The following is a 24,902-nucleotide window of genomic DNA, read 5'->3' as shown; positions in this document are numbered from 1 at the left end:
CATTCAAAAATAATGAGTAGGAAGGTGGAGACTTCCAAAGGGCAGAATGATGGGGGGCATCAGGGAAGCACACTGAGTGTTCCAGGATGGTTTCCTAGAAGGCAAAGGTGATGGCTGCAGCTTGGGGCACAGGGTCTGGTCAGTGGACAGTGGAAGTGTGGTCCCAATGAAGCTGCATCTGCATCCAGCCTGAATCCCCCTCACCATGGGTGCCCACTCCCTCCCCTTCCAGGCAGACCTGTGTTAACTTGCTGCAGAGAGGCCTCAGGTCCCCAGGATCACACAGGTGAAGTCTGAAACTAGTGAAGGAGGAGCCCTGTCATATCTGGGAGAACAGCATTCCAAGCAGAAGGAAGAGGCAGGCCCTGAGGCAGGACCGTGTGCAAGGTGTAAGATGAACATGAAGGTGGCCATTGTTGATGGAACAGAGGGGGTGAGAGGAGGCGGTAGTCATGTGGGATTCTGAGTGAAGGGCTGGGCTTTTACTCAGCAGTGGGAGTCATGGAGGGCTGTGAGTGAAGGAGGAAGGCAGGCTCCATGTGACTTCCTTGGGGTAAGGAGAAAGCAGGGATGCCAGGCAGGAGGCAGGAGGTTACCCATGGCCACATGAGGATGTCTAAGTGCAGAGAAGTGGCAAGATCAGGAAATATTTGAAGGGGAGCCAACATGGAGTGCTGCAGTTCTGGAGAAATGGTGAGGAAGGAAAGATGAGGGTCCCCTTCCTGTTTTCACCTGTGCAGCTGAGGTCCAGTCAGGCTACTGGCCAGATGACATTTTGGCCCCTTCAGGTTGACACTGACTCCTGCACCAGGCACCTCGAGTGTTCCAGGATGGTTTCCTAGAAGGCAAAGGTGATGGCTGCAGCTTGGGGCACAGGGTCTGGTCAGTGGACAGTGGAAGTGTGGTCCCAATGAAGCTGCATCTGCATCCAGCCTGAATCCCCTTCAACATGGGTGCCCACTCCCTCCCCTTCCAGGCAGACCTGTGTTAACTTGCTGCAGAGAGGCCTCAGGCCCCCAGGATCACACAGAGCAGCTGGTGGACCTTGGGCCAGGCAATGGTAAGGTCCCACAGTGAGGCCCTGTGAGAGGCATGCCCGAGGGTCAGGAGCAGGGAGTGGTCAGTCAAGGTGCTGCTTATTGGTAACCCAACGTGCCCACGCACAGACACAGCATGGTGGGGTGGGGGGCCCGGGTTGTATGGGGCGTCCCTGAGCGGAGACCGGGTGGAGCCACCGGGTGGCTCAAGGTCTCCACAGGCCAACTCCACGCCGCTGCTCCGCGCCACGGTTTCTCCTGCTGGAAAACAGGCCCGAACGCGACCGCCTCCGGGAGGCAAAGAGACCACGCCGGGACTCATCAGCTGCTGCCTCAGAGGCACCCCGCACCCCGCACCCGCGCGCCCCCAGGTCGGCGACACCGCGTCCGGGCCCCGCGTGCCCGTCGCCCGCGCCCCCGCGGGGGCGGAGCCTGAGTCGGCCCCGCCCCTTCGTCCCCCGCGCTCCAGCCCGCGCGCCCCCGGCCCAGTTGCGGCGCGTGACGCGGGGTGCAGGACTTCGGCCGCCACGGCTGGCGGGCACAGGCGGCGGGCGGCGGCGAGCGGACTGCATGGCGGAGGCAGAGACCGTGGGGCCCGAGCCCATGCCGAGCTACGCGCAGCTGGTGCAGCGCGGCTGGGGCAGCGCGCTGGCGGCGGCGCGGGGCTGCGCGGACTGCGGCTGGGGGCTCGCGCGCCGCGGCCTGGCCGAGCACGCGCACCTGGCGCCGCCCGAGCTGCTGCTGCTGGCGCTCGGTGCGCTGGGCTGGACTGCGCTGCGCTCCGCGGCCACCGCGCGCCTCTTTCGGGTCAGTGCTACCCGGGTCCGGGGCTGGGTGGCCGGGTGGAAGGGACATTAGGGGGCCCTGGGCCGCCCTGCGCCCCTTTCCGTCTTAACGAGTCGGGCCACTGGAAGGTGGGGAGCCTCAGGCGGGAGAGGCCAGGACGCGGGATCCCGAGCCCACGCTCTCCCCTTTTGGTCGGTGCGGGTGGGGGTGGTTACGGGGGTGTGGCCGAACTGAGGGGAACCCAGGACGTGCGACCCCAACACGGTGGTGATGCAGATGGAGAGGAACTGGGGCATAACCCTTTCCTGTCGAGGCGGGCCCGGGGGGCCCAGGGGCGTTGTGAGGGCCCGGGCCGCCCGCACCCTTTTGGGCAGGGCCGAAGCAGAACTGAGGAGCGGAAGGCACGGGCGGGGAGGACTCGGCGCTCAGGGGGCGCCTGCGCCATGCGCCCTCGGGCCGGGCGTAGCGGGCTCGAGGTCCTGGGGCCGGCTCTTCAGCCGCTGTGGGGTAGTGGCTGCAGCGGGTCTCAGCCTCGCGCCTGTCTGGGGTCAGCGCCGCCCTCCGACCTGGGGAGGCAGTGGCCTGGGCTCCCGGCCACGCTTGTGGTCACAGCCTTGGGGAGGTGCCGCGGCCTGAGTCTTAGGAGAGGGACTGTGCCGCCTCCAAGGGGCTGAAACTGAATTGCCCAACTTCCACAGAACCCGGGTGACCGCGGGAGTGACATTGGCGCTTGGCCTCATTCCAACCTCGGGGGCCCCCTGCTGTGTTTTGCCCCCCCCCCCTTAGATTGGCCGAAGCTATCCCGTGGATGGACTGGAGTCACCCAGGCCAGTCTGGCTGGAGGTGGCAGGGGGTGCAGGGATAGAGCCCTGGCGCCAACAAAGGGGCCTTTCTCTGCTGTCCAGGAAGAGGCTGGCCCTTGTTAATCGGGGATGGGGCGTTGTCTGGCCGCCATTGTCCCCGCCCCCAACCCCATATCACTCACTTGGGACAGAGACATCAGCCATCCCCCTGCTCTGGGGAGGGGAAGCAGGCATGACAGAGCCCCTTCATAGGTCAGCATAATCACAATCTGGCTTTGTTGCTCCCCTGACCATCCCAGTTCCCAGCTGGGAAGTGGGAAGGTCGGAACCCAGGATGGGGATGTGGTGGGCCACTCTTGGATGACCAGGCAGAGGGAGCATGCCCGAGGGACCTGTCAGGGGCACAGCAAGGTCAATGGAATGTGTGGAGGCAGGGCCCCAGCACCAGGAAACAGGTTCACCATTCCCAGGGAAGAGACTCGCCCTTCCCAAGAAACAGGCAACCTCCCAAGCTCATCTTCTTGGCAGGAGCCTGGTTGCCAGGGGTTACCAGAGCCGACTATCTCTATGGCAACTCCTGGTGTTGGGGGTGCCTTCAGCCTGGGGGAAGGGAAGCAGCTCATCCTGACTGCTCTGGAGTCTGGAACCCAGGGATTGAAGCCCTGCCCCCAGAACCCCATGGGTGCTGGCTTTCCCAAATTCCCTCATGCCTCCCAGTGCCATTGTGCCCACTTCTCTCATGTTCTCCCTGATGTCCTCTCAGATTTGAGGTGCAGTCCATGTCCACCTCTGTGTGGCCTCTTTTCCCTCCCTGGTCCCCTCTCTCTTCTGGCCCTCTTCTCTCCTTTGGCTCCCCTACCTACTTGTCCCACTGTCCTCAGACTCATCGTCCTCTCTGGTCTTCCCAAATTCCTCCTCTGAGGCAACCCCTTCCCTCATGTCTACCCATGGGGATCACTTGGTGTTCTGTTCCCCATGCTCCCCACATGCCCTCATATTACTGTTTACAGGCTCACCCATAGTCCCCTCCACATCTTCTCTTTAATCCTCTCTTCCTCTTCCCTACCCTATCCCCAGCTCCTGTGATACTCCTACCCCCCCAACTCTCCCAGGGGTGACCCCTCTGGTCTTCCTAGCCTTATGCCCATATATCCCCCTCCTTGTGCTCACAGCCTGTCTTCATGTCCCTGCAGATCCCTCCACCCCCTCTTACCCTCCCTGAGCTGTCTCCGGACAGCTGGACACTAAGTTTAGCCTTGGCAGGCACACATGGGCTCTGGTTACGTTCCAGGTGGCTGTGGGTACTGGGCAACCCTCCCCAACACTGCCTGACCCAGGGAGTCGGGCCTTGGTCCCCCCTCTACTAAGAGCACCCCTGGTGCTCCCAGCGCTGATGGCCTGCCACTTTCTTGCCCACAGCCCCTGGCTAAGCGGTGCCGCCTTCAGCCTAAAGATGCCGCCAAGATGCCAGAGAGCGCCTGGAAGTTCCTCTTCTATCTGGGTGCATGGAGCTACAGTGCCTACCTGCTCTTTGGCACTGACTACCCCTTCTTTCATGACCCACCCTCCATTTTCAACGGTAGGGGCCCTTCTGGATAGGCTGGGTGGGCAGGGCTCTGCTCTGAACACTGAGATAGGGTACTCGGGGGAGCCAGACACTCATTTCATGCCAACATGAAGCCAGCCCAGAGACCAGGGTCATCGAGGGACCCTGGGGACAAGAAAGGAGCCACCTGGCTCAGGAGGCCTCCTGGGGAAGCTGAGCCCTTATGTAGGTCCAGAGGGCACACCAGTTGCTGAGATCAGCATGTACAAGAGGCCCACACATGCCCCAGGTAGGGTGTGCCGGCAGGAGGAGGGTGGCAGGAGTTTGAGTTCCATTCTGAATAGGATCAGTTGCAGCAAGGGACAGGTGAGGTTGGGCTTGTGGGTTCTAAAAAGCACCCTCCAACTGTCGTGTGGAGATGTGAGGAAAGCAGGGTTGGGGGGCTGGGGTGGGAGGCAGGGACTGTGTGTTTGGACCAGGTTGACAGGATAAATTTGGTGAGAAGTGACTGTGTTGATGGAGTTCAATGTGGGTGTCACTGGGACCTGAGTGCTGGGTGGGGTGGGCAGGAAGGTGACTGCAGTATTGTCTGTCAGCAGAGTCTGGCTGGTTTAGAAAGCGTGGTCTGCAGTGGTCCTGCCCTATGTGTAACCCGAGGGCTCTTGGTGACCGGGCTCCATTGTCCCAAGACAAACGGGGCACTTGTCTGCCCTGTAGGGCCGTGCAAGCATTCCCGGTGGTGGATCCCCAAAGGGGGCATAGCTGTCTGCCTTCTACTTTCCTTTGTGTGAGTGAGCCAGAGTTGCAGTCGCAGCATTGGGCACGGAGCTGCCTCTGGCTTCTCGTGACCGATGCCGAGGTGACATGCTGGTGAGGCAGCGCTGCCTCCATGCTCATGTAGCGGGCACCTGCTGTGTGTCAGGCCCTGTGCTGACACAGCGGCCCCCGGCCCACGTCCTAAGGCAACTCTGAGGTAGGAAACCTAGTCATGGGACCAGGAGGTGCCTGAGGTGAGGAGAGAAGTGGCTGATGTGAGGATGTTTTGCAGGGCATGCTGGAGAAGAGGGGGTGGGGCGACACCAGTCTAGGGAAGACCAGGAGCTGGGTCCCCGGGGACAGATCCTGGAAGTGGGGAGGGAGACCAGCCGGGACAACCAGGAGCACCCACAGAGCAGGTCGAAGTGAACGTGGAGAGGATGGTGGAGTCTGTGTGCCCTAGGGAGGAGCAGTCTGCATGGTGAATCATATGCACCCCTAGATCTAGGCCTGGAGTGGAGGGTGTGCTCCCTCACTGTAACAATCCTGCCAGTTCGATGGGTAGAGAGATTGGTCTTGCATTTCCACGCAGGCCTCTCCGTGCCCCTCCTGGGTGCTACCACGTGAAAAGGAACGGAGGCTTGGGAGGCGTGCGGTGGGGTAGGGAGGCCCCATGGCCACATTCTCGCAGTTTCATGCTCCCACATTCCCAGGCGCTCAGAGGAGGACCTGGGGAGGGCCCACTATGAGCATGGGTTTTGCTGCCCAGCGTTGGGGAATACCTGGACATGTTAAAGTAGCGGGGACAGGGGGCAAGATCTTATTTGTGGGATGTTTGCATTTTTTTTCCTAATTAGGTAAAATTTACTTAATGTGAAATTGGCCATTTTAGCAAGTCACAAAAGAAAAATGCTGCAAGAGCTCACTCATGTGAGGTCTCTAGAGGAGTCAGATCATAGACAGAAAGCAGGAGCGGGGGCCGGGGCCGGGGCAGGGGCAGTGAGTGTTGAGTGGAGACGGGGGTTCAGTTTTACAGTGTGAGTTCGGGAGATGTTTGCATGACAATGTGAACAATCCTAATGCTGTTGAACTTAAAGTGGTTATGATGTATTTATTTCTATATATGTATGATATTATGTATTTTTGCCACGGTTTTAATATACCCCCCATTTTACAATATGTAAGTGGCATTTAGCACATTCACAAACCGTACACACCACCAGCTCTATCTAGTTCCAGAACGTTCCATGAATCCAAAGGAAGACTCCCCCTACCCATGAACAGCACTCACCATCCCTTTCCCTAGCCCCTGACAACCACTCATCTGCTTTCTGTCTGTGGATTTGCCTGCTCTGGACATTTCATATCCATGGATCATACAGTGTGGCCTTTTGTGTCTGGTCTCTCTCTCAGCATTATGTTTTCAGTTCATCCATGTTGGAGTGTGTGTCAGGGTTTCCCTCCTTTTCATGGCTGAGTGATACTCCACCATGTGGATGGATAAACACGCCGTTTATCCTTTATCAGCTGATGAACATTTAGATGGTTCCTCCTCTTGGCGAATGTCACCAATTCTCCTTTGGACACTTTGTTGTTGTTTTTTTTTTTAGAGATTTATTTATTAATGCATACAAGAACTGGGGTACAGGCCAGAGGTATGGAGGGTGAGAAGACTTACCAGAGACAGAGTGGGGAACAGAACAGGCAAATTGACCGAAGTACACTGCTGAGGGGAGCAGCAGGCGAGACAGGAGAGGTCTACTGCGCCATGTGGGAATCTCCCTGGCCGGGGATCAAACTCGTGCTGCAGTGGCTGTGGATAGCTTCATAGGTTGTGTCATAACCCCTTGAGCCACCAAGGAGGCCCCTCCTGTGGACACTTACCCTGAGTCCTTGTGTTCAGTTCCCTGGGGCACATTCCTGGGACTGGGTTTGCATATTCACAGCATGGAGGCCAACCAGAGGAGAGTGGATGATCAGGATCCCATTCTGGAGGCTGGGAGGAGTCAGGGCAGCGCTGCATGGGAGGTGGCCTTGTCAGGACTGGGCTGGGGGCAGTGAGGAATGGATGGAAGAGAAGTCCTGATGGGTGTCCAAGTGCATCCTGGTTGCAGGAGGGCAGGGCACAGGTGAAGGGTCATTACTGAGGTGGGGGAACTAGAGCCTTCTGGAAGCAGTTGGGCTCCAGGGAGTGTCTGGCTCTAGACGAGGGGTGCGTGGGGTGTCGGGAGACCCAGGATGGAGCCCGGGAAGTATGGATTTGGAAGGTGGGCAGGGAAGGAGTCATTGAAGAGCAGGGTATAATCCAGTGAGTTCTGTGTTGGTATGAGCTGGGGGAGGAGGTGTTGGAGGGGCAGATGTCAGCTGGGAAGCCTAAGTGTGGGTGAACACAGGCTGCAGAGGCAGGATAGGGTAACAGGGCCCAGTCTTTGGCAGGGCTGCATTCAGAGGAGGGGGAGGAGGGTGGCGGCTTCCATAGGGTGAAGGCTTGCCAGGACTGAGATCCCAGCTGGTTTGAAGGAACCTGGTAAGTTAAGACAATGAGAGGGGCTGGCAAGAGTTGGAAATCCTGCAAGGGACTGGTTTTGGACCAGGAGCACCTTCACCATTTTTTTTTTTTTAACAAATCTAAAACTGCTCTATTCGTACAAAATAATTGGGACAGGAGAGCCACTACTCAGTACACCTGCAGAGATGCATGGCATGCCCAGCATGAGGAGGGTGCTGGCCTGGCTTGAGGGGGCTTATGGGGCCTCCTGGGGGTCCCCGACAGCTCAGTCTGGCTCTCCCCAGACTGGACGTCAGGCATGGCGGTACCACGGGACATTGCAGTCGCCTACCTGCTGCAGGGAAGCTTCTATGGTCATTCCATCTATGCTACGCTGTACATGGATGCCTGGCGCAAGGACTCCGTGGTCATGCTCATCCACCACGTGGTCACCCTGGTCCTCATCGTCTCCTCCTATGCCTTCCGGTGAGTTCAGGAGGGGACTGGGAGGGGTAGGGTGAGGTGGGGGAGAGGGCACAGCATGGGGCGGAGGCCAGTGTCTGGGGCGCAGGGACATGGGGATTTCATTGGGAGGATTCTGGTGAGCGATACTGGAGCAATGGGGTAAGAGCCCTGCCATACCCCACCCAGTCCTGCCTGGACAGCCCCCTTGGGTGCCACTTGGCACATGCTCACTGCTATCAGCCATGCACAGCTCTGGCAGGGGTACTGCCTTGAACACAACAGACAGACTGGGCATGGTCTAGCCCGCTGCAGCTGGCATGTGGGACCCCTAGTGCTTCTGCCTGAATACGTGCAGGCGTCAGTGTGCTTGCTATCTGCAGAGCCACCCCGGCCAGAGGCAAAGCAGCCCTTTCGCTGTAGTGGTTGCAATTTGAAATGACCATATCTCAGACTTAGTGAGTTAATTAGAATATAGCATTAACTTTAACTTTGCCTCTTCCTCTTTTCATAAAAACAAGACTGGTAATAGATCTAACATGGGGGCATCCCTGGTGGTGCAAGGGGTTAAGTCTCAGTACTATGAAGCTGTCTGCAGCCACTGCAGCACGAGTTCGATCCCCGGCCAGCCAGGGAGCAACCCACATGGCATAGCAGACCTCTCCTGACTCGCCCACTGTTCCCCTCAGCAGTGTATTTCAGTCCATCCGCCTGTTCTGCTCCCCACTCTGTCTCTGGTGAATCCTCTCAGCCTGCCCCCCGTGCCTCTAGCCTACAGCCCAGTTCTTTTATACATAAATAAACATCTTTAAAAAAAAAAAAAAAGATCTAGCATGACATAAAGGGCACGTGTTCTTCCATTGCCCTGGCTGCTCCAGCCATAGGCGCCAGTGTAGCAGTTGCCAGTCACAGGTGACTAATTCAATTTGAATTATACTTGAAGAAATTCACGTCTTCTGTTTGTTAGCCACATTCAGGCTGCTCTTTGACCACATGTGACTGGAGGCACCTATATTGGACATTTCCCATCATTCTAGAAACTTCTATTGAATGTCAGTCCTCTGGAGGATAAAATCAGATGATAAGAACATGAAGGAAGAAGTAACAGTTTGAAGGTGATTCTCTGAAGAGGAATCAAGTTGGAAGACTGCAGGGATGCGGGGGAGTGGGTGGCAGATGTGGGTTAGATGCGTAGGTGGGGAGGTGTAGGGAGGGTGAGGACAGCAGGTAGAAAGGCAGCGAAGGAGACCTTGAATGGCTGGAGGTGCTTATCAGGCTGTGGGACAGCACATGCAAAGGGCAGTGACAGATGGCAGTGGTTGGGGGCAGGGAGGGGCTGGAGACCTGGTGAGAAAGATTTATAGGGTAAGACCAAGTATGACTCAGGCCCCTTGGCCCAAGTGGCTGTGAGGTGGGACCAGAGGGACTATGGCGGCCTCTGACCGTGGTCTTGTGTGTGTGTGTGTGTGTAGAAGAACTGGGGTGTAGGCCAGAGGTGCGAGGTGGGGGCCTGGGGGTGAGAGAATTCACCAGAGACAGGGTGGGGAACAGAACAGGCGGACTGACTGAAATACACTGCTGAGGGGAGCAGCGGGTGAGACAGGAGAGGTCTGCTGTGCCATGTGGGTAGCTCCCTGGCCAGGGATCGAACTCGTGCTGCAGTGGCTGCAGATAGCTTCATAGGTTGCATCTTAATCCCTTGTGCCACCAGAGAGGCCCCCGGCCCCAGGCCTTTTTGAGGTAAGTCTACAGTTTGCAGCTCATGTTAAGTGTATAAACCTGGGAATGTCACCTCAGCAATGAGGTTCACTGTAGGAATGAATGCTTGACTTGGTGGATCCGGACACAGAATGATCCAGGCCTGTGAGGATCAGGTGTCATGGAGGGATCAGAGGTCACAGAAATGCGGGACAGAGAAGGAACTTCTAGGGAGTATTCTGGGTCCCCTGTGGATAGTGAGGTGGGGTGGGACAGGATCTGTTGGACTGGGGTGTCTGGGAGCTAGTAAGGCCTAGTTCTTGATTACTGGCCCTGCCGAGTGGGATGGGCAGGGCCACCGGAAGCCTGGAACCATAGCAGAGAGGGCCTGTGCTAGGGCTTCAGTGCAGGGAAAGGGTCTCCAGTGTGACCCCTTCAGTCTCTTCTCTCCCCGCCCAGGTATCACAACGTAGGCATCCTTGTGCTCTTCCTGCATGACATCAGTGATGTGCAGCTGGAGTTCACCAAGCTCAACGTCTACTTCAAGTCCCGAGGCGGCTCCACTTACCGCCTGCATGCGCTGGTGGCGGACCTGGGGTGCGTCAGCTTCAGCCTTAGCTGGTGAGCCCGTGGAACTGGCAGGAGCAGTGGGGGCGGGTAGAGGTGGGCAGGGGCATGGGGAAGGAGGTCTTGGTCTTGGTGAGGTGGGTGGGGCAGTCGGGGGATGGGAGGGCCTGGGCGAGAAGAGGCTCAGGTTGAGCTGGAAGGGATGACGCAGGAATGAAGACAGATGGGGAGAGGTGGGCAAGGATGGGACAACAGAACAAGGGTGTTTGTTGACAGGTGGATGGGACAGGGCTGAGTGGGGCCAACCTCGCTGATCGGCCTCTCTCCTCACAGGTTCTGGTTCCGCCTCTACTGGTTTCCACTCAAGGTCCTTTATGCCACGTGCCACTGCAGCCTGCGCTCAGTGCCTGACATCCCCTTCTATTTCTTCTTTAATGCACTCTTGCTGTTGCTCACCCTCATGAACCTCTACTGGTTCCTGGTAAGTGAGCTGCCCCATAACTCCAGGCCACCTGCTCCTCCTCAGTCCCTCTCCCCAGGCTCTCAGTGGGCTAGGTGCAGGCCATCTCAGGTTCACCCAGGGAGGAGGGGCATATTAGGCAACAAAATAGCATGTGCAAAGGCACACACAGCCATTAGGAGGGCAGCTGATGAGGGCTCCCCAGCTTACCTGTGCCTTCCCCTCCCACAGTACATCGTGGCTTTTGCCGCCAAGGTGCTGACGGGCCAGATGAATGAACTTAAGGATGTGCGGGACTACGACTCTGCAGAGGCTCCAAGCCCCAAGCCCAGCAAAGCTGAGTGAGTGTGCGGGGCCATAGCCCCAGGTCCATTCCTTTAGCCGCCTCTTCTGTCTGTCCATCATCCTTCTACCTGAGTGTGCTGTGGGCAGGCACTGAACATGTAACAGGGCAGCAGATGAGGCGACACGGATGGTGCTCCCCTCACCCTGTGCCTGCATCCAGAACAGAGACTACAATTAAGGTAGATGGTGGAGCAACAGAATTAGATGTGTAGGACAGACAGCAAGGAAGTGAGTAGAAAGGTCTGGGCTGGGGGCAAAGCTGTGAATGGAGAGAATCAGGGTCTCTGCACTGGGAGTGGTGAGGGGCAGGCCTAGTGCTGGCATGGTTGGAGTAAGCGAGAGCTGGTGTGTGGCGAGGAGCAACCACAGGCCAGGCCAGACAGTGATCTCCAAGCTGGTGTATATGGAAGTGGTGACAGGTAACCCACCTCTGTCCAGCTGGTCTTGAGGTCTAGTAGGGCAGCCCACGCATCAGTGAGGCAGGAGATGGGACTGGAGTCTCAGACCCAGTACAGCTCAGGGGAGAATTCTAGGAAGGAGAAAAAAGGGGCCTCATGAGCATCCTGAAGGTGGTGCCCCTGGGACTTGTCAGCCTCAGAGTCAGGTGGTATCAGAAGTACCCCCCAGAAGGCTCCAGGAGCAAATGGAGGAGGGTTTGGGTGACCAGAAGGGTCAAGCATGTGCAGTACCCCAAGGGACTGTGGAGTTGAGCAGCAGTGGATTGAGCAGCAGTGAGACGTGAGGCTCAAGAAAGCCTGAACGATGCTAACATGTGGGCCTCTCACTTGACCTCTGGGGCATCATCCATGGTTTGGGAGAAGCAGTGGCCTTGGAGCTTCATGAGGTGGGTTGGAAGCAGCAGTGAGGAGCATAGAGGAGCAGAGATTTTTAAAACATCAAAAGATGAGATTGAGATCAAGGGAGGACTCTCTTGAGCAGAGGGGGGACTCTCTGCTTTCTCGAGTTCGAATACATGTTACGTCCTGATAAATCCATCATAAATTGAAAGCAGCATAAGTGGAACATGCATTAACTACGTCTAATCTCCCAAACATTGTAGCTCAGCCTGGCCAATCTTAAAATTGCTCAGAACACTGACATTAGCCACCATTTGGACAGAATCCTCTAATGCAAAGCCTTTTTATACGTTAGTTTATAGTAACATATAAAAAAGCCCAGAATCACTAGTGGAGATGGTGTGGTGCCTCGCAGGCCTGGGAAAAGCTCAAATTTCAAACTATGGTTTTTACTGAATGTGTATCACTTTCTTGCTATGGTACAATTGAAAAATTGTAAGTAAGGGGTCACCTGTAAAAGGAAGCATTTTACATCTGCCAGGCATGAGACCTGAGGCACAATGTGTGAGGCCCAAAGCCATGCCTGGGGAAGGGAGAAGAGGGGTCAGGCAGGATGGCAGGGGTGCCAAGGTGCCAGCTGACCACAGGGAGACCATCTGTGTCATCAGGTATTTAGCCAGGAGGAAGTGTGTGTGTTCAGATCCCAACTAAGGAGACAGGCTTTGAATGTAGGTGAAACAGAAATGTAAGAATCAAAGACCACCCCAAATTTTGGCTCAAGCTGGCAGTTACTGAGATGGGCATTGAGGCAGCCTAAGGAGGGGGATTGGGAGTCTAGATTGTAGGATCATTGATGTCCAGGGAACATGAGTCAGGAATTCTTTTTGGGGAAGGGGTCATTTTTATTAATTTATTTTTGTGGTAACATTGGTCTATAACACTGTTTGTGATTTAGAGGTTCAGTGGGTCGGGAATTCTGCAGAGAGATTCATGAGGTTTCATCGCTGAGTCTGAGCCATCTCAGAGGCTTCTGGAAGAAGCGGTAGCTAAAGAGAACTGCAACTGGGGGTGGGAGGCACCTGCTTGGCCCAATTTAAAGTCTGGAAGATCTCCCTGCTATAGAACAGTAAGAGCTGAGCCCAAGGCAGAGACAGGCCAGACCTCACGCTGCCCAGTGCCGCTGCCTGCTCTACCTCCCCAGAGAACACCCAGCTTGCCTGTGGGCTGGGGTAACCCAGCTCCGAGCAATGGCATTTCTGCTGTGAAGACAGCTTATTGGGGAGCACTCTGCCACTATCAGCCCTGTGGCGCCATAGCCCCCAGGGACAGCTGGGTCTGAAACTGGGTGGTGTAAAAAACAATGAGGTGGAGGCACACACTACAAAAGAGCTGATCAGGACACTTGACTCCGTTAGGCCGTGGAAAACAGTCAGGCAGCGGCACCTCCCAGATCAGAGGAGACCAAGACCACTGAATGCAGAGTGGGGTCCTGGATTAGAAAAGGGTGCCTGTGGAAAAACTGTGGAAGCTAAGTAAAGTCTGCCATTCGGTCAATAGTGAAATACTGGGGTGGTCCCTAGTTGAAACCCTGTTCCTTGGAGCTGTGAGATGCTGACGTCAGGGGAGGCTAGTAAGGGCTCTGTGGGAGCTCTCTGTACTATCTTTGTGCCCTCTCTGCATACCTAAAGTTACTTTAAAATGAAAAGATTATTTAAAAAATAAAAGATAGGAGAGACCTTCAAAACCAGCACTGGATGTTAGATTAGCCTCCTGGGGCTGCTGTAACAAAGTACTACAAACTGGGTGCCTTAAAACGATAGGAATTTATTCTCTCACAGTTTTGGAGGCCAGAAATCTGAAGTCAGGTGAAATCCAAGTAAAGCCTGTGGTTTTGTTCAGCAGGGCAGTTTTTCTTCCCAAGGCTCTTCCTTGTCTCCACCATCTTCCAGGGGCTCGAGACGTCCTTGGTATCACCCCAATCTCTGCCTCTATCTTCACATGGCTTCTCTCCCTCTTCTCTCTTATAAGGATACTTGTCATTGGATTTAGAGTATACCCTAACTCTAGCTTGATCATCCCGAATTCCTTTGCTTCATTATATGTGCAAAGATGCTTTTATCAAATAAAAGTCACATTCAGATGAACAAATCTTTTGGGGGTCCACCATTCAACCTACCACAGATGCTAAGACTCAAACAATTAGATACAGTAGAAGAGAGAATGAGCAAATTAAATGAAGGCTGTGAAGAAATGACCCAGAATTCAGCCTAAACAGATGGAAAATAGGAAAGCAGAAGTCTAAGAACTATCTGGTCTAACTGTGCTCTAACAGGAGACATAATTACATGATTTCATTCTAATGAGGAGAATAGATTATGCTGAGCATTTTCCAAAAAGTGACAAGACGCAAATTATAAGATGAGTAAAAAGGCAGCTTGTCCTCAAACATCATAGTGAAAATGGGGAAACAACCACAGAAAAGAGGACCCACAAGACCATGACAGACGAGCATCCATGGGAGACACAGGAACTGCGGGGTCAAGCAGCATCTCCAGTGCCGAAGCTATAGCCACTGGCAGCAGGGAATTTTGTACACAATTTTAAAAACAATTACTCAAGAGAAACAGGCTTAGCAACTAAGAAAGTTACCACCACAGATCTACTGTACAGTATATTTCAGGAAATAAGGACACTCCCAAGAGGTAGATCCAGCAGAGAAATTGACACATATCTGGATAAGAATTTTAATTGCCTAATTGGAGAAGTTTTTTTAAAGTATTGTGAAGTATTATCAAAAATACTTAGTGGTTTTTTTTTTTAAAGATATTATTTATTTATGTATACAAGAGCTGGGGTTCAGGCCAGAGGTGTGGGGGGTGAGAGGACTCAACAGAAACAGAGAGGGGAGCAGAACAGGCAGATTGACCGAAGTACACTGCTGAGGGGAGCAGAGGGCAAGTCAGGAGAGGTCTGCCGCGCCATGTGGGTTGCTCCCTGACCGGCCGGAGATCCATCTCGTACTGCAGAGGTTGCGGACAGCTTCATAGGTTGCATCCCAATCCCCTGCGCCACCAGGAAGGCCCCTACTTATTGTTTTTGAATATTAAATATTATCAAACAGGACTGGGGGCTTGCATGTTATAAGAAGGTAAGGACTGCCTTTAGGCTGTTACTTATGCTAAAACTGATGGGGTATAGAAAGGAGAAATTAGAACAGGTACAACAAAATAAAAGGCAAGGGGAAGAAATCTAAAGCAGGAAAGGTAATCTCGAGTATTGAGCATCCACAACATGGAATAGTCATGCCTATTAGAAATTAGGTTTTTAAAATACCCTGTCTCTGTGCTGGTTAAGAAACTCCAGGGCATGTAGAGTTGCAAGTAAACAGACAGGAAGAGACATCAGCTGTAATTCTTAATCTGGAACATTTCACATGATGCAGTCTCAAACCACCGGGACAGGACTCCTTCATCAGAACCTGAGTGAACTGGTGTTCTCTTTAAGCACAAGGAACATGCCTCAAAATTGAGCAAGTCAAGGAGTAGGGAAGCTTGGAAACAGGATCACAGTGACCACAGAGGTGAAAAGTTAGGTTTGAAAACAGGAAGAAAATGATGACTGAGAGTCTGGAAACATACTATAGGACAATGAAGTTGCCCCTGGTCATCTGGTGGACCACCCGTCTGAACACAGGCCTTCAGCCCCCAGGGCTGGCCACTGTGCCTGTTGTCCTCTGTGGGCTTCTGAGGCCACCATCTGCGGACAGACACGCACCACCTCTGGCTCCACTGCCTGGCCTGATGATTCCCCATCCCTTGCTCCATCCTCTGCTCTACCTCTGCTCGCACACCACTGCCCCTGAGTCTGAAGAACTGGCTCTCACTGAGCACAGCCCCACCTGATGGGTTGCATGAGGACAAGGCAGCCCAGCACGCCGGCTCTCCTGGGACTGTCCTTCCTCCTTGACGCCAGCTGTCCTCCCCACCGTCTCCTTGACCAACATGTCCCCAGGATAGCAGTCTGAAAGGACAGCTACTCTCCCACCAGCCAGTCACCTCAGTAGGTAGCCCCTCTCCTTCCAGGCCGCTGTCCCACTCATGGCCGACTCTCTGGTCTGTTCCTGGCAGTTCCAGTCAGGAGAGACTCCCCCCTTCACCTCTGCCTCCAGCTTCTTCCTTGCAGTAGACCATTCCCCTCCTCTCTTGAATGCTCCCCATGCCCACTACCCTGACACCTTGCCCATCTGGCCCCACCAAGGCCTCTTTTCTTCTAAACCCAGGGGTCCCAGCCTTCTCTTTTCTTGTTGCTCACAGCTTTATTCTGAGAGACTCCACGTATCATACACTTTGTCCATCTACCATGTCTAATGCAGCGTTTTTAATCCATTCTCAGAGTTGTGCAGCCATCACCACTGCCAGCTGGAGATTTTCATCACCCCCCCTCCACCACCACCAGAGAAATCCCTGACCCAACCCAGTGCACCTCAGGCAGTTGCTGGTCCGCCTGCCCCTCACCCCTTCCACTTCACAACTTCCAAGGCCCTATTCAGGTCCATAGTGCTCCCCAACACCATCCTGTCTCCAGTGTCAGCGGCATTCCAGGCGTCCTCTAAAATGTACCAAACCAGCCCCTTCCCCATCCCAAACCCCCTCTGCTGACATTTGTCCATTGAAGTTGGTGGTAACCCAGGCGAAGACCTTGCAAAACCCTAGGGAGCCCCCTCTTATCTTCAGGAAAACATCCATAACCCTGAGTCAGCCGCCTGCCCTCACCTCCACCCCCTCCACCCCTCCATCCTCACAGCAGTCTTTCCCTGCAGTGATGCAGGGACGTGAACAGTGTAAATCAGAAGCCGAATGTCTAGGCCCTCTCATCCGAATTGGGTACTCCCCCGGCAAAAAACAAAACAAAAAACCAACAAAAAACAGTAAGGCTGTTTCGAGGGAGGAGGAGATCTTGGAAACTTGTGGGGTCCTCTGGAAACATAAAAAGACACAGGCAGGGCCTCCCCGGTGGCGCAGCGGTTGAGCGCTGGGTTGCGAAGCTGCCCGCGGCCTCTGCGGCGCCGGTTCGATCCCCGGCTGCTTCCCGGCCACCGGCGGAGGATCCCACATGGCGCACAGACCTCTCCTGCCGCCCGCTGCTCCCCTCAGCAGTGTACTTCGGTCCTTCTGCCTGCTCTGCTCCCCGCTCTGGCTCTGGTGAATTCTCTCACCCTCCCGCGCTTCTGACTGTACCCAGTGCATGTATAAACAAAACAAACAAACAAACAAAATAAATAAATAAAACATGCCTCTATAAAAAAAAAAAAAAAAAAAAAGACACAGGCAGGATACCCATCCTTCAAGGTGCTGAATTTCCTGTAAAAACGTAGAAATTAAAACCACCTGGAAATAGACAGGAGTCCATAAATACAGTAGACCGGAGCTCATCAAACTTTAGCAAGTGATGAAGATCCTGGAAGGGAAGAGCTATCAGAACATGCGGGACACGTGAGCTCATGGAGGAAAGAGCAAATATGTGTGCGACATCAGAGCACCCCCCCCCACCTGTGGGCAGCCTCCTCCCTGCAAAGTGTGAGCCAGCCGGGGAGCATGTCATCTAGCAATTCATTCAACCTGGAGAAGGAGGACGCTGGGAAAGGAAGATTAATTTGGCCACAGGCAGAGACAGAGGACGAAAGACAGATGGGAGGGCTTATCACTGACCTCACAGATAAAGGGCTCCCGCTGGTGGTGGCGGGAGAAAGAGCCACAACCCTGGAGAAGTGGCTGCGCCTATTCAGGAAGGAGTGTCCATTTGGCCCCAGCCCAAGAAAAAAGGGAGTTAGAGTGACCAGATCATGTCCTCCAGGAAAGCTTTCCTTTTTTCCATCAAAGGGTGACTGAGCCTGAGTATTGGGCAAAGCAGAAGGGCGGGGGACAGTCCTGTGCTCTGCCTGAGCTGTAAGGCGGCACCGCAGCAAGACCCACGCTCGACCCTCAGCAGCAACGTCTAGGTGGTGAGACTGTTTTGCCAGCTTAGGAATGTGTAAGTTCAGCTGTAGAGCCCGTGTCTACAGGGAAGCAGAACATGTGCAGAGGCATGAAGAGTTTCCATAAAAGGGAACAGGGATGGGCCAGTAGCCATGACAGTGGGGTTGCAGTGACATGTGTCTAGGCACCACAGGGGCCCATTAAACAGGATGGGACTCTGCACCAATGTTGGCAAAGGCAGCCAGGACAGGACAGAAAAAAGCCCTGTCCGTCCAGTCTCATGGGCCTGGGCAGACCCCTGGCGCCCGGGTCCAGTCCCATCTGGGAAACAGAGTGTCACTAATTCATGCAGCAATGATGGAATTTGTGGAGAGCGGTCGTGCATATGTGGAGCGATCGCCAGTGAGGGAGTGGGTTTTTTTTTTTTCGGAAACATGAAGTGCAGGAGACATCTTTAGAGAAGTTTGGAATACCTAAACCGGGCACATTATTTACTTTTTATTTATTTTTAAAGATTTATTTATGCATGCAAGAACTGGGGTACAGGCCAGAGGTACATAGGGTGAGAGGATTCACCAGAGACAGAGTGGGGAACAGAGCAGGCAGACTGACTGAAATACACTGCTGAGGGGAGCAGCGGGGGAGCCAGGAGGGGTCCGTTGCACCATGTGGGTAGCTCCCTGGCCAGCTGGGGGATCAAACTTGTGCTGCAGAGGCTGTGAATAGCTTCATAGTGCTGTGCTTAACCCCTTGTGCCACCAGGGAGGCCCCTGGCACATTGTTTAAAAGTTGGGAACCTTTCTCTGGGATCTTAAACTGGACACTTAATGTATTGATAAGAGATTTAAAACACTGCATACCTTGTTTTAAGAACAAGGGGAGGGAAAGCAGGCGCCATAGCAGATGTGACAGGACAGAGGACAGTGGTCAGAGACTCAGGGCCTTTCCTGGTTGCCCCGTGAGCTGGTCCAGGCCACTGGAGCAAGGACTAAGCAGTCCCGGCGGGCGGTCCTGGTGGCAGGGGCTCTGGCCAGAGGAGGAGGATAAAGGGCCTCTTTACCCAGGGGCTAGTCAGGTGTGGGTTGGTGGGCCCTGCGGCCTTCCAGCAGCCGCGGGTGGTCCAAGGGAGCAAGAAAGGGGGGAGGGGAGAAGCAGGGACGCTGTGTCCTCCAGTGGTCAGCAGGATGTTAGGGTAGGAGCGGGAAAATGGAGGAGGAAAGGGCGAGGCGAGGCAGGCGCCCGGCTGGGAGGAGATGGGGAGGGCAAGCGGTGTCGGGGGAGGACACACCCCCATGCCTCACTGGGCCCCGCTCTGGCCTGCAGGAAACCGCCGAGGAACGGGCTGGTGAAGGACAAGCTCTTTTGAACCCATCGCCCCCAGCCCCGCCCCCCTGAGTCCCGGATCAACCACGACACCCCCGGGGGCGCCGGCCAAGATCTTCTCGACCCGGGAGCCCGGCCCAGGCCACCTCCGTCCCTCGCGGGCTCTGACCTTTCCCTGTCACCTCCCCCCAGGCCCCGCCCCGGGAACCTGACCCTCCGGCCCCGGCCCCGCCCCCGGCCCCCGGCGCGAGGGGCCCCCGCGGCGCTCCCGCACTCCTCCGGCCGCCTCCCGAGAGGAAGATGCCCGCGCCTGGCCGCGTCGGCCGACGCGTCCTCCTCCTCCTGGCCCTGCTGCTGCCATTGGCGCCCCCGGCCCTCGCCCCGGCGCCCCCCGGACCCGCCGCCGCCCTGCTCCAGGCTCTCGGGCTGCGCGACACACCCCGAGGTGCCCCCAAGCCCCGGCCGGTACCTCCCGTCATGTGGCGCCTGTTTCGCCGCCGGGACCCTCAGGAGGCCAGGGTGAGCCTGCGGCGGACCTCCCCGGGGGCCACCCTCCGACCCTGCCACGTGGAAGAGCTGGGGGTCGCCGGAAACATCGTGCGCCACGTCCCGGACCGAGGTGAGTTGGGTTGTGGATGCCGGAGGTCGAGACCCCGTTGGGCGCTGCGTGGGACAGACCCGAGCTGCTCCAGGGGCCCCAGCGCACCCGGGCCAGTGCGTGTGCAACCTGGGTCTCCACTCCAAACTCGCTGCTCGCGGCGGACACCTGCAGAACCCCGAGTAATCCTGAGAAGGCAGCCCCCGTGCTTGCTGCCGAAACCCTGCCCCCAACCCCCAGCCCCCACCAATTCACACCATTTGATGCCTTCCTGCAGATCCCACTCCGCCCCCGGCATCCTTCCCCACGGGCCCCAGGTGCTCGCTCACCCCTTCCCCTCTTGCATGTCCCCAGCCTTTCTGGGCAAGGGCCTCTTCGCGAGCGACCGCCTACCCCCGCCCCATCTCTCACCTCGGTCGCTTCACACCATTTGACGCCTCCTAACAGATGGTGCACCCCCTTCCCTCACCCCCGACTCCTGTCCCCAACGGACATCCTCTGGCGTCCAAACGCAGCCCCCGTGTGGGATGCCGCGCGAGCCGAGTCTTTCCCTGCCTCCCCAGGTGCGGCCGCTCGGCCCCCCGAACTCTCCCCGGCCGCGGGGCAGTGCCCCGAATGGACCGTCATCTTCGACCTGTCGGCTGTGGAACCCGCCGAGCGCGCTAGCCGGGCGCGCCTGGAACTGCGCTTCGCAGCGGCGGACACCGAGGTGGCGGGCGGCTGGGAATTGAGCGTGGCGCGGGCGGGCGAGGCGGCGGGCGCGGGCCCCCGGCCGGTCTTGCTCCGTCAGGCGGTGGACGCGCTGGGGCCACCTGTGCGCACCGAGTTGCTGGGCGCCGCCTGGGCCCTCAACGCCTCGGCGCCGAGCAGCCTCCGCCTAACGCTGGCGCTGCAGCCCCGGACCCCTGCCGCCTGCGCGCGCCTAGCTGAGGCCTCGCTGCTGCTGGTGACCCTGGATCCCCGCCTGTGCCATCCGCTGGCTCGGCCGCGGCGCCAGGCCGAGCCCGCGGTGGGCGGTGGCCCCGGGGGCGTGTGTCGCGCTAGACGGCTCTATGTGAGCTTCCGCGAGGTGGGTTGGCACCGCTGGGTCATCGCGCCGCGCGGCTTCCTGGCCAACTACTGCCAGGGCCAGTGCACACTGCCAGCGGTGCTGCCCGGGCCCGATGGGCCGCCCCCGCTCAACCATGCCGTGCTGCGCGCCCTTATGCACGCGGCTGCTCCGGGGGCCCATGACCTGCCCTGCTGCGTGCCCGCACGCCTGTCACCCATCTCCGTGCTCTTCTTCGACAACAGCGACAACGTGGTGCTCCGGCACTACGAAGACATGGTGGTGGATGAGTGCGGCTGCCGCTGAGCTGGCAAGGGTCAGACCCACAATAAACACCCTGGTCCGTCTAGCCTCCTTGATCTCGTCACCTGGGTGTGGGTGGAGGAAGGGGCTGTCTCCACCACGGGCTGCCAGCTCTCCAAGTGACACCCTGTCCACCCCGCCAGGGTTGAGTTCCTAGAGCCCACCTCCAGATCTCCCCATACCCAACACAGGGGACTTTAGGCGCTGTTCCCACCTGACACCCACCACCTCTTTGACTCATGGCTGTTTTCCAAGTGACTCCCAAGTCCCGCACCCTGCAACCCGGCCCCCTCCTGTCATTTATCCAGCCCCAGTGTGAATGCAAGAGCTGTTTATTAAGATTTTATTGGTGACAAAAGAGCTTAAAACAAATTGACCAAAAGTCAAGTTACATTGCCTTGGTACAGATGCTCCTCGGTCCAGAAACTTAAAAAGAGTACCCGCTGCTAGGAAGGTGGACAGGCAATCGGCACAAGGCGAGGCAAAGCATTCCAAGGAACAGGGCAGGGGCACAGGCAGCGCCCCCGGGTGCATGGCACAAGTGTCATAGCAGAAACCACACTCTGTGCCTCTATGCAGCCTACCAAACTGCCACAGCCCTACAGCGATGGAATATCCTGGCCAGAAGGAAGGTGGCTGTGTCCCACCTGCCCAGGTACAAGCTGGGCTTTGAAGGTTTTGGGATAAGGGACAGTGTCAGCCACAAGGGGAGGGGGGCTGCAGGGTCACTGTCCCAACCAGGTGGTCGTCAAGGAGAAAAAAGCATGGTGTAGCCACCAGAACCAGACCCCCAGATGCCCGGGCCCAGCTGGTGTGACCAATTACAAGCTCCTCCTGCACAGAAGCATCTCATTCCAGAAACATTTCTTTTCCTCAAAAAACCAGCAACCATCCCCCTCATGAAAGTTGTGTCCAGTCCGCAGGCAGAGGGGTCCAAACTTGGGGGGCAGGGTGAACAAGGAGTGGAGGGCTCTCTGGGTATCTGGTGACCACCAAACTGTGGCACCTCCCCAGGGACAGCCCTCTTGGTGGCTGCTCTCTGCCAAATCCTTGGAAAGGACCCTGGAGAACTGGCCTCCTGCCCTCTGGCCTCACAGCCAGTCCTGCCTGGGCCCTCCTGGGGCTGAGTCCACCGCGCGTAGGAAGCACGTTGCTTCGCAGAGTCCAGTGGAGGCCTGAAGCCACTGCCGGAGCGGGCTCCCTCAGCGCCCTGATACACAGGGAGAAGATGCTGGAAGCTAAAACAAACTAAAATCCTCCTCAGATCGCCTCACACGTGTTGATCCTAATCTCAGGCTGTGATGGCGTGTTTAAACTTCATTTCTGGAAGCCTCTTCCATCTCCCAGGTCCACCACTAAGATTTGAGAGACAAACTCAGGAAAGTATATTTTCAGTACTCCTTTGAAAGAATCTTAAAAAAAAAAAAAAAAGAAAGAAAAGAAAAACAAACAAAACAAAAACCCCAAACACCGTTATTTTCTTTAAATGAAAACCCTCTTAGAACACAGGCAGCAAGGCCACGGCAGTTTCAGCTGCATGGACAGAACTCGCACTTCCCGGGCTGCCCGGCACAGCCGCCTGCAAGGAGCCTGCTCAGCACAGAAACGTGAAGTTTTTCCTGCTAAAACGTAGTCCCCTTTCAATAAAAGAGAAAAAGAAAGAAAAAGAACAGAGGAAAGGGCTACTCTGAGACGAGGGTCTTCCTCCCTCCGCCCCGGTCGCAGGCCCAGGTGTGGACGCGAGCGTGGCCTCCTGAGCGGCTGACGGCACGGCGGCTCCGCGGGCCCACCCGCCGCGCTCCCGACTCCTTCTCCTCGCCGAGGGCCAGCGTGGGCGCTCGCTCCGTCTCGGGCTCCTCTCCCTCTCCTGTTGCTCACAGTGGTGCTTCAGTTTTAGCAGTGGAAAACAGGTATCCATTTATTTTTATTTTTTATTACCCAGAATAAGATGCTGATGGACTAAGCCACATAGCTTAGCTCTTCTGCCGCCACCTACACGGGGGGAGGGGGGGTAAGGAGAGGAAGGGGCAGAAGACCATATATAAGGAATGGCAGTTGCTTTGCACCCCCCATCTTAACTGTGAGGGGGGTACCCCAGATCCATGACACCACACCAAGGAGGCTGAGTCTGGGTGCAACTGAGGTCCTTTCGCCCAAGCTGCACCCATACCCCATTTTCCTGCAGAGAGGTGGGAGCCATGCCCCCACACACTCTGCTCGGTCACTGCACAAACAGGAAGGAGTCCCCATGCATTGGGAGACCAGGTACCACCCCCTCACTGACACCAGTGGCCATGGGACCCCCTCATTCACCCCTTTCTCAGGGAGCTCTAGGACTCAGGAGAGGGCCGTGACAGGGAGGTTCATACACCCTGCCACTGTACAGAGAGGTGCAGGGATGCAGTCCTTGGCACAGGCCAAACTGGGCCCTCAGTTTCCTGACTTGCTAGATAGAGATGCCCTGGAGGACCACCCCCCCCACTTGCCTTCTAGTACTGGGACAGCCCCGTCACTCCACCATGCTGGTATGCCCGCTCTCCCTGGTATGTGGAGTCTTGTGACAGCGCCACATCGATCTGGGACTTAAACTCATCGCCAAGGTAGCTGTCCTGAAAGACAGAGTAGGAGATAAATACAAGTCAGAGCATGCATCCCGAGAACCTGCTCAGCACCCAGCCTCTCACCAGCCCAAGAACAATCTGGAACCCTAGGTCTAAGTGGCACGGGACCCACACTGGTTATCAAACCAGAGAGACAGAAAACTGTCCTGGCTGCCCAGGTGATGATGGAATGTGGCAGACCAATAGGTCTGTGCTAAGGAAGTGCTCGTGCAGGAGGCTGAGCTAAGGTCTCTGGAATGTAGCAGCGGACTCACCAGCTGACTCACCTGGGATAACTCGGGCTGGGAGAGACCGGGTTGGCTCATCTGGGAGGGCTGGCTCATGGAGATGTAGCCTTGTGTGAGCGCGCCCTGTGAGAAAGGCTGGGATACCACGTCCTGGCTGGCCTGGCTATTGGGCAGATTCGTCTGACTAGGTCCAGGAAGCCCAAAGCGGTTCTTCTGGCGGCCCCCACGACCAGTCTTGCCTTTTGGGGTACCCCGGCCTGAAAGACGAACAGTTTAGGAGAGCTCCCAGACAGTCTGCTCAGAACCCCACATGAACTCGAGGCAACGCACTCTCCCAGTACCACACTGCCGGCACTCACCTGCAGCAGGCCCATTGGCTTGTCCAAAGTAGCCGGGTGGTGGCATAGGTGGCATCACCAGGTTGAATGGGATGGGAATGTTCATGGCAGCCACATGGCTGGGGCCGGCACTGATCATGCCGATCTGGTCATGGGTTTGGAAGTACATGTTCGAGGGCCGGCCTGTAAGACAAAGAGGGCACAGGCGTGTTGCCTATTGCATCCCAACAAGCCTGTCGCCAGCCCTCACGAGCTAGCTGGTCTACCTGCATAGGTATGTCCGTTGCGCCTGTCAATGCTTGGCCCACCCGTGTTTCTTGGTGCTATTCCCACAGCAAAGTCACCTGCTACAGATCCACAACTCTCTACTCCATTACCAACAGTCCCCCCCTGCCCTACAGAGATCTTACAATTTAAGAATCTCCACACTGCATTTCCAATGATCAAAAAAAAGGGGTCTTTTTTATGGCACATTTTATATGCCCATTATACCCAAGCACACAGCAAAACACAAGGCAACATCAGCTCCACAGAGCAGGTGACTCTGGCCAGAGGCAAAGCTCCACGGTCTAGGGGTGACCCAACCCTCACAGAGATGCCCCTGGGGTTGGGAAGCCAAGAGCCCTGGTGAGCCTGTGGCCTTGGTGGTTAACCCAGCAAACTTAGGGAAGTCAGGCCCAGATAACTCTTAGCCACACAGCAGTCAGAGTTGTCATTCTGGAAC

At 56.2% G+C, this 24,902-nt stretch overlaps 3 protein-coding genes across 5 annotated transcripts in view; 2 read left to right on the top strand and 1 right to left on the bottom strand.

Annotated features, from left to right (window-relative positions):
- Nucleotides 1-1,524: 1,524 nt before the first annotated feature.
- On the top strand, nucleotides 1,525-19,230 carry CERS1 (ceramide synthase 1). 2 transcript variants are annotated; one of them, XM_037506207.2, is made up of 7 exons: nucleotides 1,525-1,844; nucleotides 4,046-4,205; nucleotides 7,722-7,902; nucleotides 10,036-10,197; nucleotides 10,477-10,624; nucleotides 10,835-10,944; nucleotides 19,044-19,230. In XM_037506207.2, the coding sequence occupies exons 1-7, from the start codon at nucleotides 1,608-1,610 to the stop codon at nucleotides 19,084-19,086; spliced, it is 1,041 nt and encodes a 346-aa protein (XP_037362104.1). In that variant the 5' UTR covers nucleotides 1,525-1,607; the 3' UTR covers nucleotides 19,087-19,230. The 2 variants fall into 2 exon arrangements, with proteins under 2 accessions (XP_037362104.1, XP_037362105.1); XM_037506208.2 differs by lacking the exon at nucleotides 1,525-1,844 and adding an exon at nucleotides 2,438-3,037.
- A 113-nt stretch (nucleotides 19,231-19,343) lies between these two features.
- GDF1 (growth differentiation factor 1) lies at nucleotides 19,344-21,538 on the top strand. The gene is made up of 2 exons (XM_037507979.1): nucleotides 19,344-19,662; nucleotides 20,205-21,538. Exons 1-2 carry the CDS (start codon nucleotides 19,344-19,346, stop codon nucleotides 20,993-20,995), a joined length of 1,110 nt encoding a protein of 369 aa, XP_037363876.1. The 3' UTR covers nucleotides 20,996-21,538.
- UPF1 (UPF1 RNA helicase and ATPase) overlaps nucleotides 21,291-24,902 on the bottom strand; it is a 29,171-nt gene continuing 25,559 nt past the window's right edge. For both annotated transcript variants that reach the window (XM_037506205.2, XM_037506206.2), the window contains exons 21-24: nucleotides 24,200-24,361; nucleotides 23,880-24,097; nucleotides 23,479-23,601; nucleotides 21,291-22,984 (exon numbers count right to left, since the gene is read on the bottom strand). In XM_037506205.2, coding sequence (XP_037362102.1) covers nucleotides 23,482-23,601; nucleotides 23,880-24,097; nucleotides 24,200-24,361 — 500 coding nt within the window. In that variant the 3' untranslated portion in view covers nucleotides 21,291-22,984; nucleotides 23,479-23,481. The remainder of the gene's footprint in view (nucleotides 22,985-23,478; nucleotides 23,602-23,879; nucleotides 24,098-24,199; nucleotides 24,362-24,902) is intronic.

This window comes from Talpa occidentalis, unplaced genomic scaffold, assembly GCF_014898055.3.
Source record: "Talpa occidentalis isolate TD23 unplaced genomic scaffold, MPIMG_talOcc4v2.1 talOcc4.12, whole genome shotgun sequence".
NCBI lineage: Eukaryota > Metazoa > Chordata > Mammalia > Eulipotyphla > Talpidae > Talpa > Talpa occidentalis.
The sequence above is the reverse complement of the archived record's forward strand: the minus strand, read 5'-3'. Positions and strand labels throughout refer to the sequence as shown.